The 13,249-nt window shown below is 35.0% G+C and overlaps 1 protein-coding gene across 3 annotated transcripts in view; it reads right to left on the minus strand.

Moving 5' to 3' along the window:
• tent2 (terminal nucleotidyltransferase 2) overlaps positions 1-13,249 on the minus strand; it is a 65,455-nt gene that overhangs the window by 31,662 nt on the left and 20,544 nt on the right. For all 3 annotated transcript variants that reach the window (XM_039758376.1, XM_039758378.1, XM_039758377.1), the window contains exons 3-5: positions 10,527-10,640; positions 6,203-6,473; positions 175-289 (exon numbers count right to left, since the gene is read on the minus strand). In XM_039758376.1, the coding sequence (XP_039614310.1) occupies positions 175-289; positions 6,203-6,473; positions 10,527-10,640 (500 nt within the window). The remainder of the gene's footprint in view (positions 1-174; positions 290-6,202; positions 6,474-10,526; positions 10,641-13,249) is intronic.

A 13,249-nucleotide genomic window follows, 5' to 3' on the forward strand; every position in this document is an offset into this window, starting at 1 on the left:
AAAGTTGGTTAGTCGGTCTGTTAAAAATGCTTCATGCTGCTTCCTTTCACCTGCTTTGTATTTCAACTCCCATGACCTCTCAGAAAGTAACAGATGCTCTGCACTATGAATACTGAGATACAGACTTTGGTATACCTAACAGCTGCATAAATTAAACAAGAAATTACACCTTACTTGGAAATAATGTCTGGATTTCTCTTTGTAATTGTGCTCTGCAAAATTCTTTCTTCTCAAGATCATCCTGCTGTTGTTGGCAAGTGTGGAACAGATCAAATATCTGTTGACTTAACTGTTTTAAATAAACAGGTAAAACAGAGTAAAATACAATGTTTTACTTAAAAATATGTCTAATACACAAAACATTAACTATTAGAGGAGTGTCCACTGACATGTACAATTAGTTATACAAATTTTTCATATGTTTAAGTTCAAGAACAAATTCTAAATATTAGTAATATTGTAAGAGGTACACATCAAGTCTGGATAAATCACATTTTAAACATGTAACTAATGCAAATTTAACATTAGTAATAACTGTCCAAAGTTAAAAATCTATTTGTCTACATTTCATTTTTATACTATTTCTCTAAGTTTTTAAGTTTTAAGCAAAACCTTCCAATCTCTGCAATAATTCTTGTAAATTATATTATTATCTAGTATATTATATTATTTTAAGTCAGATATGATCCAAGTATTGGGGACTTTCATATGATCCAAAATAATACAACTGCATAAAGGACACAGTTGGTAACATTTTAAATGGAAGCTCTGTCAAATCACGGACATGCTGCCTAAACAATATACAGTGCAGACAAAATGGAGACTGGACAGATGTCACTCAGAGGCCAATAATTGCTTTGAAGGAATTATTAAGTTTAGTAGCCAAAACTGGAGTAAAGAACCTATTACATTCAAAAAATGTATGCAAAATTGCAATTCATTAAATTTTCATAAAAGAACTAGTACTGTATGCTTAGTGCTACTTATGACTAGATACTTGTAAATCAAAAAAACAGCTAAACAAGTTAAACATGTTTTAACTTGTTTGTACTTTTTTAATAAAATAATGTTAAATATTAAAAAAATGTGCATTGCAGTAACAAGATGTATTGCGTGTTAAATAGTACATTACATGCAAGTAAGAACTTCACTGTACAGGTTACAATAATGACCCTATTAACCTATACAGTTAATACATTCAATTTTAAATTTATTTTTTATTTCCTGAGTTAAAATCAAACATTAATCCAACAATGGTGAATCTTACTAAGCCATTAGTTGTGGGTCTTGACTGGTTGTATGAAGTGCTTATATTCATTATATATGTTAAATTCTTTTCAAGAAAAAAAAAAAAAATTAGAATGTCAACACTCTGCATAAAGCCAAGTCCCTCTCAAATGTCACAATATCAAGTTCAAAACACTCATTCACTGGGTATAGATGTAGCAGGGACAGATATATGCTTTGACTAGAAAAGTGTTAGGAATCTGGGTGCTTTCTGCCTGGCTGGTAGAGGACTGCCGTTGAGTGCAATGCAAGATCCATTGCTGTACAATCTCTCCTTGCTGTAATCTGTTCCTATTTCTGAATCAAATCAGTGAAATGTGTATAGATGTCTTGAGCACTTATTCTCACATCCTTGCCTACAGAGCATTACAATAACTACAGATTGCTGATCTCAGTCATGGTTGAACAGATCATAAGAACTGTTTGAGTATGATGATAAGTTTGTGCTTTGCCGATCCTGATAAAGTTCAACATGAAAATGGGCCTGTGGATACACTTGTGCATTTATGAAACTATGTTGCAACTCACCATACTCCTGCAAGGATGCAGATCACTAAATTATGTGTGTGCATGAAAAACAATCTGCAGAGTCCACTTTCATGTAAAATGATGTCTATGTTGTGCACAGACAACTTTCACATTTAAAATCATTATGCAGATGGTGAGCAATTCTACCAAAGTACAGTTAGTTTGCCATGGTATATCTTAGTTCTGCTTTTTCAGTCAGATGTTTAAATTCGGGGGTCTCATGTCTATTGACAATAACTTGATTGCAATGTGAACATTTGAACAGTCCAGACGAGAACAGGCCATTTAGCTCAAACAAAGCTCACCAGTCCAATCCACATAATTATTCTTAAAAAAAAAATCCATCAAGTCTTACTGTCTACCAGAGATGGAGGACTCGAGTCACAATTTTCAGGACTTGAGACTTGCTTGATTGAAGTAAGAAAATGACTTGACTTGACTTTGACTTGAGAGTAAGTGACTTGAGACTTGACTTAAAGTGGAAGACTCGACATTGACAATGACTTGAACTTTTAAATATAATTCGTTTAATAAAATAAAATAATTTAATAAAATAATTATGACTCAGCAGCACCATAATTGGCGCCTGCGCCCTTAACGCTGCACAACTCTTAACGTTACCAAGAAGAAGAAGAAGAACGCTGCACAACTCAAACCGCGCCAAACATGGCAGACAATAGTCGAGCTCCTCATATAGTCATGTTTGGCTATAAGGACTTTGAACTAGACCGTACTAACAAAAAAAGATTTGCCAGATGCAGAGAATGCAACGCGAGAGTATCAGACACGACAACCACAACATCAAATTTCATCCGGCACTTCAAAAACCACAAGGAAAGGTAAGAAAGTCGAATTCTTTATAGTCAATTTAATAAAACGATTACTAATTAAATTAATCTTTTCTGTTTGTCATAATTTGGCCTTGGTTGCATGTTTTTTTATCACAAATGTGATGATCATCTCATAAATAAAATGCTATAATGTTACCAGTGGCGTAGCCACATTTTAATGTTGAGTGCAACTTGAAATGAAAGGGCTTCTCGATATTACATGTAAACTATAATGTCTATATTAAATGTGCGCATTTTCAAGCGTTTGTATGGACTGACTGCGTGTGGTTAGTTGAATGGCAGCTCGTGTCACGTTATACTGCCATGAAAATCTAAGATGAAAGCGTCGGTGCAATCACTTCTCCTTCAATAACTCGTTCAAAACTTTTTGGTCATACAGACAAGAATAATTTCATCATTCGAATCGGTTACGTTAAGGGTCTATAATTTTTTTGTGTACACTCACAATAACAACAAAATGTTGTGTGCTGTATAACAATGAAACCAGTTCAAATAGAAAACAAATATATCAGATTATATATTATGTATGAAACGTGTATATTGCGCGTCCACCGCAGAGATGACGATTAAGCTTCATAACTTCATCACTGGATATAATGGATATATATGGCACCCCGAAGTTTGAATTTCCAAAATGTAGTTTAAATGCAGCTTCAGAAGACTCTAAATGATTCCAGCCGAGGAGGAGGAGTCTTATCTAGCGAAACAATCGGTTATTTTCTAAACAAATGGACAATTTATATACTTTTTAACCTTCAAACTTCGGGGCGCCATACATATCCATTATATATAGACAGAAATCCTGAAATGTTTTCCTCAAAACAAAAAAAAAAAAAAAAACAAACAAATTCTTTATGACTGAGGAAAGATAGACATGAACATATTGGATGACAAGGGGGTGAATACATTATCTGTACATTGTTGTTGTCAAAGTAAACTAATCCTTTCAGATTGAATTGCATGATACATTTTAGACTGGATTTCTTAGTTTTTAACATTTTGTGTAAGCAACACAATTTTATTTTCAGATATTAATGTAGCACAGATATGCATATAATTTAAATATAGCAATGCAAATAAGATACATAATATATGTATATAAGTTCATCTTTTCTGTAAAACTTTTTTTGTGCAAAAATAAACGTATCAAAAATTTAACCTCCGTTTGTTTTAGTACTGCAACTTGACTTGACTTGGCTTGAAACTTATCAGGACTCGACTTGTTTAGGGTGAACCCTTGACTTGAGTTGACTTGCTTGATTTGTCTTAACTGTGACTTGAGACTTGACTCGAGACTTGATGGTTAACACTTGAAACTTGCTTGGACTTGATCATATGCGACTTGTCCCCATCTCTGCTGTCTACCATGCTATTTGGTGTGGGGGAAAAAGTCAGGTCAGATATGACCCAAGAAAGAGATTATTGTTAAAGAAATATGTGCGAGAGAAATGTAGCAGTGCCAATATTTAAAAAAAAAAAAAAATATCTACAGTGAAATATGGTGATGGTAGCATTATGCTATAAAACTGCTTTCTACTGTCAGGGACTGGCCACCTGGTTAAAAACAGAAAGAATGATGGATGGCAAAATATATTATAACTATCTGTTTTAGTCTGCTAAAAACTGAAATGTGTGCAAATGTAAATTTATTAGTTGGACAAGAATCTCAAAATCAAAAATATCTATAACATATTAAGATGTGGGGGAAAAAAAAAAGACAATATTATTTTTAACTAGCCAACCCACGACGTAACATATGCCACATAATCAGGCCGGTTTTTAAATTATTTTTAGGCACAGGGAGAAAATTAACATTTGAAAAAATCGGTAATGTAATAAATCGGCAAGAAAAGCAACATTGTAACAATGCATTGAACGAACCAACACACAATCGTCTGTGACTGAAAACTGGCGGATCCCCATCGCGCCTTCTCCTGCCAGACGGAGGGATGCGAGTGCACTGCGCTCAGGCGTGAAGTGTGGAACGGCAGGAGAGGAGAAGGACGTCCACTCAGCTCCCTCCGTCATGCTAGTCTGCCGATTTCTCGTTCAGTGTGCACTGCCTAGCTTCAACTCGTCACTTGAGTCGTTGTCGTCTTTACACAGTCAAGATGCACCTCTGACTCACGTAGACTTTTTATTGCTCTGTGCAGTTTTGGCTGCTTTTCTATATATAATCCACCAAGACACCCGACCACGGTAGTAGCAAGGTGGGAGGGGGGTGTGCACAAAGGGTAGGGACGCAATCAGTGGGAGCGTATAAGTCGCACTTAGTGGCAATTCCACAGTTTGCAGCCCGAATGGGGTTCAACGGCTTACCCACGCCTAGACACACACTCAATCTCATGCATAATTATTTATTGAATGGTAAACACTTCTGGAAAGACACGGTTGTCTAAAACAGGTTAGTGTGAGAATACAACAGTAAGTGAATGAAAAGATGGAACTCTGGAGGGAGCAAAATACAAACACAATAGTGAACCCGCGGCATAACAAACGGCGCATAATTATTTATTGATGGTTGAACACTTCTGGAAAGACACAGTTGTCTAAAAAGGGAGGGTTTGAGGATACAACAGAAAGTGAATGAAAAGATGGAACTCTGGAGAGAGCAACATATAACTGTCCGTGAGTGAAGACGACGCATGTTTGTCGCGGATGCGAATTGCTTATGTAGCGTGTAAAACAGTTTGCTATGGTGCACGCGGTCGTGCGTCGTAACCGAAAACTCGGTTTTTAAAGACTGCTTTCTTCATTGTGTTTTAACCTCAGTTGTAAAGGATTGTTTTAAGGATCCCATGGGATACCCCTCGCAAACCGTTTTACACGCTGCATATGGCGACTCACCTCCGAGAAACATGCCTCTATGAACAGTCAAGGTGGCTCGGAAGTAAATGAGGCCTCTATGACATACGAATATAAATGACGCCGTTCTTTCTGTCGTTGTGTCTGAGTTGGTGGGCGTGGCTCTACGAGTTGTTATCGTATCCAATGGTCTTGGAGTTGGTGGGCGTGGCTACTCCCTGCGTGCGCCATAGGTGTCTTACTTGTCGGCGGCTTAGTGTATCCACGCCCCTTCCGACGTGCTTTCCATGGGTGTCTTGCCTTAGTGAATTATATATATAGATATTTACGCGGAGTGGTGGCTCTGAGGCTAGGGATCTGCACAAGCAATTGGAAGGTTGCCGGTTCGAATCCCATAAATGCCAATATGGACTCTGCTCTGTTGGGCCCTTTAGCAAGGCCCTTAACCTGCAATTGCTGAGCGCTTCATGTAGTAAAAAAAGCTCTATATAAATGAAAAGAATTATTATATTGTCCTCTGAGAAAAAACAATGTTGCAGAGTCTTGAAATAAAATTACTACAGAGAACATAATCAGAAAGTGTAGGGTCTGTTATACAGTGAAATAAGATTTGTCATGTGACTGAATACTTTTGCAAGGCACTGTATTTCTCAGATTTTGTCAAGCGCTTATGACATTTTTTGTTTATATTTACTTACAACACACTGATTGAACAATACATGTTAAAATACCTTATCTTTCCCACTGTTGATTTGGTTGCTTGATATGTTCCGGTTTTGGAAGCCATACAAAGGTGGTACACAGCCAGAAGGCTTTGGGGTGTGTGGGGATGCTACTGTGCTAGGTGATGGAGTCGAGTTTCTGCTTTCATTTTGTAAAGGCACTGCTGCACTGTTAAATGCTATGGAAGGTGATCCAGTTGCTGAAGACAAATGCAGAGCATGTGGTGAACTGAATCTTTGTCGCTTGATGTCATAAGGACTGTGTTCGTCACTCCTCCTCCTGGAACAAAATAAGGAGAAAATGTACAAATGTTTTTGACAACACTATTTAAACCGTTAATACCGCACTTCAAAAGAAATGTTCCAGAAAACAAAACAAAATGCCACTAGGTTCTAAAGAATAAAGATTAATAGAAAGACTACATTAGGATGACACTTGTGTGAATCACTGCACTGATAAATTCCAGTATTTTACATACTGCACCAGAATGCAAGGTGAAAAGCCAGAAATAAAGTCTTACCTCAAAACCCATTCAAAACGCAGAATTTGTCTTAGCAGTTTAGAAGGCATGGACAGTAAAATTTCTGATCTGGGTAGAAAAGAACCTGTATTCATTTACTAGCAATCTACACTGTTATAGGAATTATTTTTACACTTACGTGGTAGGTATCATTCGCACAATTTAACATTGCCTTTGTTTCATATTTTTTAGAAATGTATAAATTTACAGAAATGCTATTAAAGGATTTGTTCATAATCAATTTAGTAGTTTCTCTTTTACAGCTATAAATACAAATGTATCAATGAAGAAAGAACAGGGTTACACACTTTAAAGAAGTATTCCAACAGAATTGGACACATAAGCTATATAAGCTGTAGATTAAATTGCCTGCTATCAGGTTGTGTCAGCTAGTCCTTTTCTTCAACACCAGGATCTGCATTACAGATTGTCTCAATAATAAACGGAATGCAGTTCAATCTGAACAGGTAATGCACAGAACACAAATAAACAAATTACAATGCATATATCGCCAGAACTCTAAAGTGACTGATGATAGCTGAAAATTGGACTTTAGCAGTAGTAAGTTATTGCTATTGAGAGCTGATGGCATATTAGAAGCAAAGATTTAACACTGACATTCAGAACAGTACAGAAACAATACTTTCATCTCAGCAAAATGTCTATTAATGATTTGAAATGTTCAAGAATGGCTACACCAGTGTCACCAATAAAAAATAGCCAAGAGTGCCACCCGCGTCCAACACTGCTGACATGTCATGATTCTAGCAAATGGATTGTTCTCATTAAACTAAGCATGTTAATAACCTAGGAGATTGTGTCCAAAAAATTAATAATAAACATTGTATTTTTTCCGCACTCATCTTTATATATACCGCATATATTTTTGACTTCTTATATAAACATCCATTATAACATTCAAACTATTTGTTTATGCGTGACCTAAACATGGAACATCTTCTTTTCCATACAAGTATTATCAACTGATGTTAAAAAAAATTAAACAAGTTTAAATGATAATTAAAGCATGTGTCTTACCTATATATGTCACAATAAAGAAAACCACAAAGTTTCATATTTAGTAGTTGAAAAGGGCAATCTTAGTGCTAGTCATTGGTAGTCACAGAAGAGCCAAAAATGTAATGTGATTCAAATTGCATCACTATCGTTTTTATCTGAATTTATTAATGCTCCATATGCTACAATATATGCGGAACAATAATTATAAACATGATACAACACCAAAATCAAAAAGTATCAAAAGTATCTATTTATATAAATAGTCATATATCATTAAAAAAATAAATGTAATATATGTACACCTTTCAGTCTTCATTCTATCCATTTCTTATGTATTAAGATATATATTTATATTTTTTGTCTGAAAGCCTAACAATATTTTATAAGAAATCAGAACCATCACCACCTCTATCTAACATTGTTCTTTATTAGTTCTCATGTTGGACTTTTAGTTAATAAGAATTCAGTTAATAAGAATGTCATTAGCATGCTATATGCTTCTCTGTTCTTGCATCTAATATCTTTAAAAAAGAGGATTTGCATTCTAAAAGATGAACCCTTAACAACAGGTACAAAACAATATTTTGTAAACCCTTTAAAACAATTTCACACTTTTCAGTTCTTTGCTATTAAATGGATCCACATATTAAAGCACCAGTAACTTCATTCCTACCCAAAATGAAAAAGTAGATTTGTCAAGTATTTAGCAGAAATGAAAGTTTTACAAATTCAGACCAACTCAAACCAAATTAGAGCTACAAAAGATTTTTCTCACTTTTCAAACACTTAATACCGCTAAAAAGACTTGTATTTAAATGAAACACAAATAAGAGCACTGCAATATTGTTTATTGATTACACTTTTCTGTGTAATTATTTAATTCATTGTTATTGTCAGCTTAGTGAAGTTCCTCATTCAAATTAGAAGTCGCCGAGTTACAAAAATGGCACACAAGCATATATTGAAAACAAAACAAAAAAAAAATTTACATCTGCAAATTAACACGACTGCATTTTACCAACCAAACGCATCAGAATAGCTCTTAACTTTAAATTTGATATTAAAATATGTTCCTTCTTTATTCTACCCTTCCTAACAGGGTGCTACAAGGAAATCAAACAACTTTGGAGAGTATAGCTGTCAACCATTCAAGTCTTCTTAGGAACTAAAATGTCAGCCAGTTTCTCTAGGGCATTACAAATGTGACATTTTATTATGTGAACAAAATAAAGCAAACGAATGAAAACAATATTTGCATTAAGGCATTTTTACATAACTGCAATAGCGTGTGTGTGCGACAGGTGTTACTAATAAAAATCTGGCTCTAGAAAATTTTATTCTTTAAGACAATAATAAAAACCCATATGTAGCACAGTATTAACTGCTCCAAGAATAAAAAATAAAAAAAACTATTCTTTCGTTACAAAAAAGAGTTGAAAGTTTTTCATAACAATCATGGTATTTTCTTTACGTGATTGCTAATACAGTTATTTTAACATTTTTTTTTCTTTATAAAACACAATTTGGAAATATATTATGTCATTTTTTTCTGTATTTGTCTTCCTTGGTTGTTCACTTTATTTTAAAAATCGAAAAAAACATATAGTTTGTTAATGTAATTTACAAAATTCCACATGATGCTTTAAAATAAAAATAAATAAAAAGTTTACAAACCAATGCATGTTCTTCTATGGTCATGATATAGATCGATCTATCATATATACGAGAGAGAGAGAAAGCTGTCTTGGGTGGAAAGCAAGAAATTCTGTCCCGCAAAGGTTATTTCATGGCCAGAATTGTGGTTTCCTTCCTCGTGTCTCTCTAATGGTGCTCCCTCTAACCTGGTTTTGCACAGCTCTGTCCACGCAGCTGCTCACGCTCTCATCTGCCTTACACAGTGCTCATTTAGAGCGAGAGTTTTCATTCCCCTCCAACTCCATAACCTAATCAAATCCAAATCCATCCACGTACATGATGGCAGCCACCCACAGAGGCCTATGAATTTCAGCAGCAGAGAAATGCTTACAGGTAAATATGTAAGTAATGGCATAATTTTTTTCTGTCAGCAAAACACAATTTGCTTTCTCTGATTTTTTTGCAATGTAAACCTCCAAGATCATTGTTAAGTGTATCCTATATTAAATCTGTAGTATTAGTAGTAAAAGTTAGTAGTATTGTAGGTGTAGAGAATATAACTCTGGGGGGAAAAAGAAACAAACTGACTTCAAGTGACATCTAATGCAGTCTGATAGATGGACTACCAAGAAATTATGGAGACATTTATGTGGACCATGATTAAAAGTTCATGACAGAGACAGAAATAAAAGTGAAACAAGCACCCTACTGGAAATGCAAAGTGTAATATTCATTACTATTCTGATCATGCGTATATTATTAAGATTCATATAACTAAATGCAATAGTTTTAAGTCTTCAGAAGATATGGACAATGTTCTCATTGTCCATTTCTGAACAACAAAAAACCTAAAATCTTAATGAATAACACAATCTCCCTTTACCAGGGCAAACCAAAGGAAACAAAATGAAAATTTCGATTTTCGGTATACTATTTCTTTAAGATTCAAAAAAAGAATATTTTCATACATAGAGTGGCTACTTTGCATAAAAATAAAACCAAACCATTAAAATTATTTTTCAATCTCATTAAATATATAGTCTGAAATATGACTTCATAAAGATAGTGTAGATAAAATTTAAATCCCTGAAATATACAAAATGCAAAACTTAAAAAGGTAAAAATAAGAAGTACAAGAACAAAATGACTTAACTTACTTTCTTCCTTGAGGTATTGTTGGCACAGCAGGCGAGTGAGGAGAGTTGTGATGGCTAGGATTTACATGTCCTGAGGGGAACCGGCAAAGAACATTCAGCGGTGTATGATGAAAGCTGCATAGAAGTGAAATTCATAGAAATGCAAACAGTGAACATTACTGGTTTACAACAGAAATTTAACACAAGACTAATCTTGTAGGATTCCTTGAACAATGCATGAGGATTAAAAAAAAAAAATTAACACAAAAATAATTAAATATGGACACCTTGACTGAAGAACTCTCTTAAAGAGATTTAGCACAACTAATGCATTTTCCCCACTTACTGCAAGTTTCATTGTTATTTCTCGGCTAATTGAAAAATTGCATTAACTATACATGTTATTTTAAAGTAACATCAATGAATTCTTGCTAATTATAAAGGAAGCACTTTAAGGTTCATGACAAATATATATATATTTTGTTTCTAGTATTCTCCCATGGAGTGTACAATAAGATTCCTGTCCAACAGGATTCTTTCACTTAAGTAAGATCAGGCACCACACTAATGCAGAACGTATTATGATCTTATTGTTAAGATGGTATCGAAATGAACAAAGTATCTTTATCCAAAAAGACTTTCATTTAAGGTATTCCTAGAATATGTGATCAGATGAAGCTGGGTCTAAATGGCAGCATTCACAATTAACATCCAATGCTACTAATATTTTTCTAATGACTTAGTGCTGGGCGGTATACCGGTTCATACCGAAAACCGTTTTTTATTTTTTTTTATGATATGGATTTTTCTTATACCGCAACACTGGTTTAAATTGCCTAAACGACACTCAGAATTTGGCGCAGCGGGAAACTGTTCAAGTGGGGACCTTTTTCACTGCTACACCGCTAAACACAGATTTGTTGCACTAGGGCTCTTTTTCACTGCTACACCACCAAATACTGGGCGGTAGCATAGTATGCCACGTGGTGAAAATGGACAGAGAGCATTCCGAAACTGAACTAAAAGTAAAGTTGAACATGATGAACAGAAGAACTTTTGCCAAAAAAAAAAAAGGAGAGTCACGTTCGTCGCCTGGAGATAACTTTAGTTTTAAAAGGTCAGATGTGTAAATACTGTTTCTATACTACTGGATAATACTGCAAGCCAAGTTGGTTTTATTTTTTTTTGTTTTCAATACCGTGTAATGTACCTGGGTCCTGTGTAATAGTGCAACGACATGTTGACTTTATTCTCGTAATTTGTCATTAACGTAGACCATCGTAAAATGAATATTTAATTTACTAGATTTTCTCAAACCCTGTCATAAGTTATATAGCACATTAAATGCTTTGTGTTAAGTGATTCTTAAACTGACTTCTTCTTGCAGAGGAGGCGCCGGCAGCGATCGCCGCACAGAATACATTCACTTCATGATCTTCCTGCTCTATGAACATTTAGAATGCTGAGATAAATACTTAATATAAATTTACATGGTGAAATGCATTAAAGCATGCATTAATCATATGGGGGCACGGCGGCGTGCCTGCCTTGCATTTGCATGTTTTTCTGGTGGGTTTACTCGGCGTGCTTCAGTTTCCTTTCAAAGTAATGTAGGATGTGGAGTTTTGTTGTGCTATATTGACCCTGCTAGTGTATGTTTTGCTTGTATTCATCCTGCGATGTGCTGGCGACTCGTTCAGAGATGGGCGCAACTCTGAATAGTTGGCATAATTAAACATGTATAACGAAGATATTTTTAAAGTTCTGAACACTCCGTGGGCTAAGTTTATAACTAGTTTTAATTTCACAAAGACGTTTATCGTGTGGTGATTGGTTATGTGGTGAAAGAGAAAGGAAAAAGGAACTGGGGTCTTGGTACGTCAGATAGAGACAGCCCACTCAAAAGAACATGCATTGAATTCTGTGTTAGTGTCTCCGACCAGCAGATCAGAAACCCAACATTTGCACAATATTTAAGTTAAACCTGTGCGATAGCTATTCATACATCCAGTTTTTTGGAGTCTCGTCACACCTGCCATAAAGTTCTCTACACTGAACATACTCCTGGGGACCCCTTACTGCGAGGGAGCAGCACTACGCCTCACTACCATGCATGTGTAATACCTGTTTAATGCATTTCATCATGAAAATGATATCAAGTATTTATCTTAGCATTCTAAATTTTCAGAAAGCAGGAATATCATGTAATTGGATTCTGTATGGTGATTGCTGTCTTCTCTTAGTGCGGAGGAAGTCAGTTTAAGAAGCGTAGTGATTAACCACTGGGTCGGGGAACGTAACAGAATGCATTTAATGTGATGCATTAATTTATGACGGGGTAAATTAAGTAATTGATTAAACATTGATTTTAGGAAGAAGTTTAGTTTACGACATTCTACTTTAATTATAAAGTAAACTATGAGAATAAAGTGGAAATGTTGACTTTAATCTCAACATAAAACGGCGAGAATAAAGTGGAAATGTTGACTTTGTTCTCGACATATAGTTTGTTTTTTTCTTCCCAGTATAGCTTAGCTTGAAGCAAGGTCCATATTAATGCAGTTTGCCTAAATGATGGTTCAGTTGGTAAACATGTCATCACCAAGTTGCACTTGTTTTATTTTAATTTGGTGAATACTGTGTAATGCACCTGGGCTACAAGTCTTGAAGTAATAGTGCAACTATCAGTAATAACACTATTATTATTTTTTTTTTGTTATTATTTATTAGTTTAAATATTATGC

This window comes from Polypterus senegalus, chromosome 7 (genome assembly GCF_016835505.1).
Source record: "Polypterus senegalus isolate Bchr_013 chromosome 7, ASM1683550v1, whole genome shotgun sequence".
In the NCBI taxonomy this organism is placed as follows: Eukaryota; Metazoa; Chordata; class Cladistia; order Polypteriformes; family Polypteridae; genus Polypterus; species Polypterus senegalus.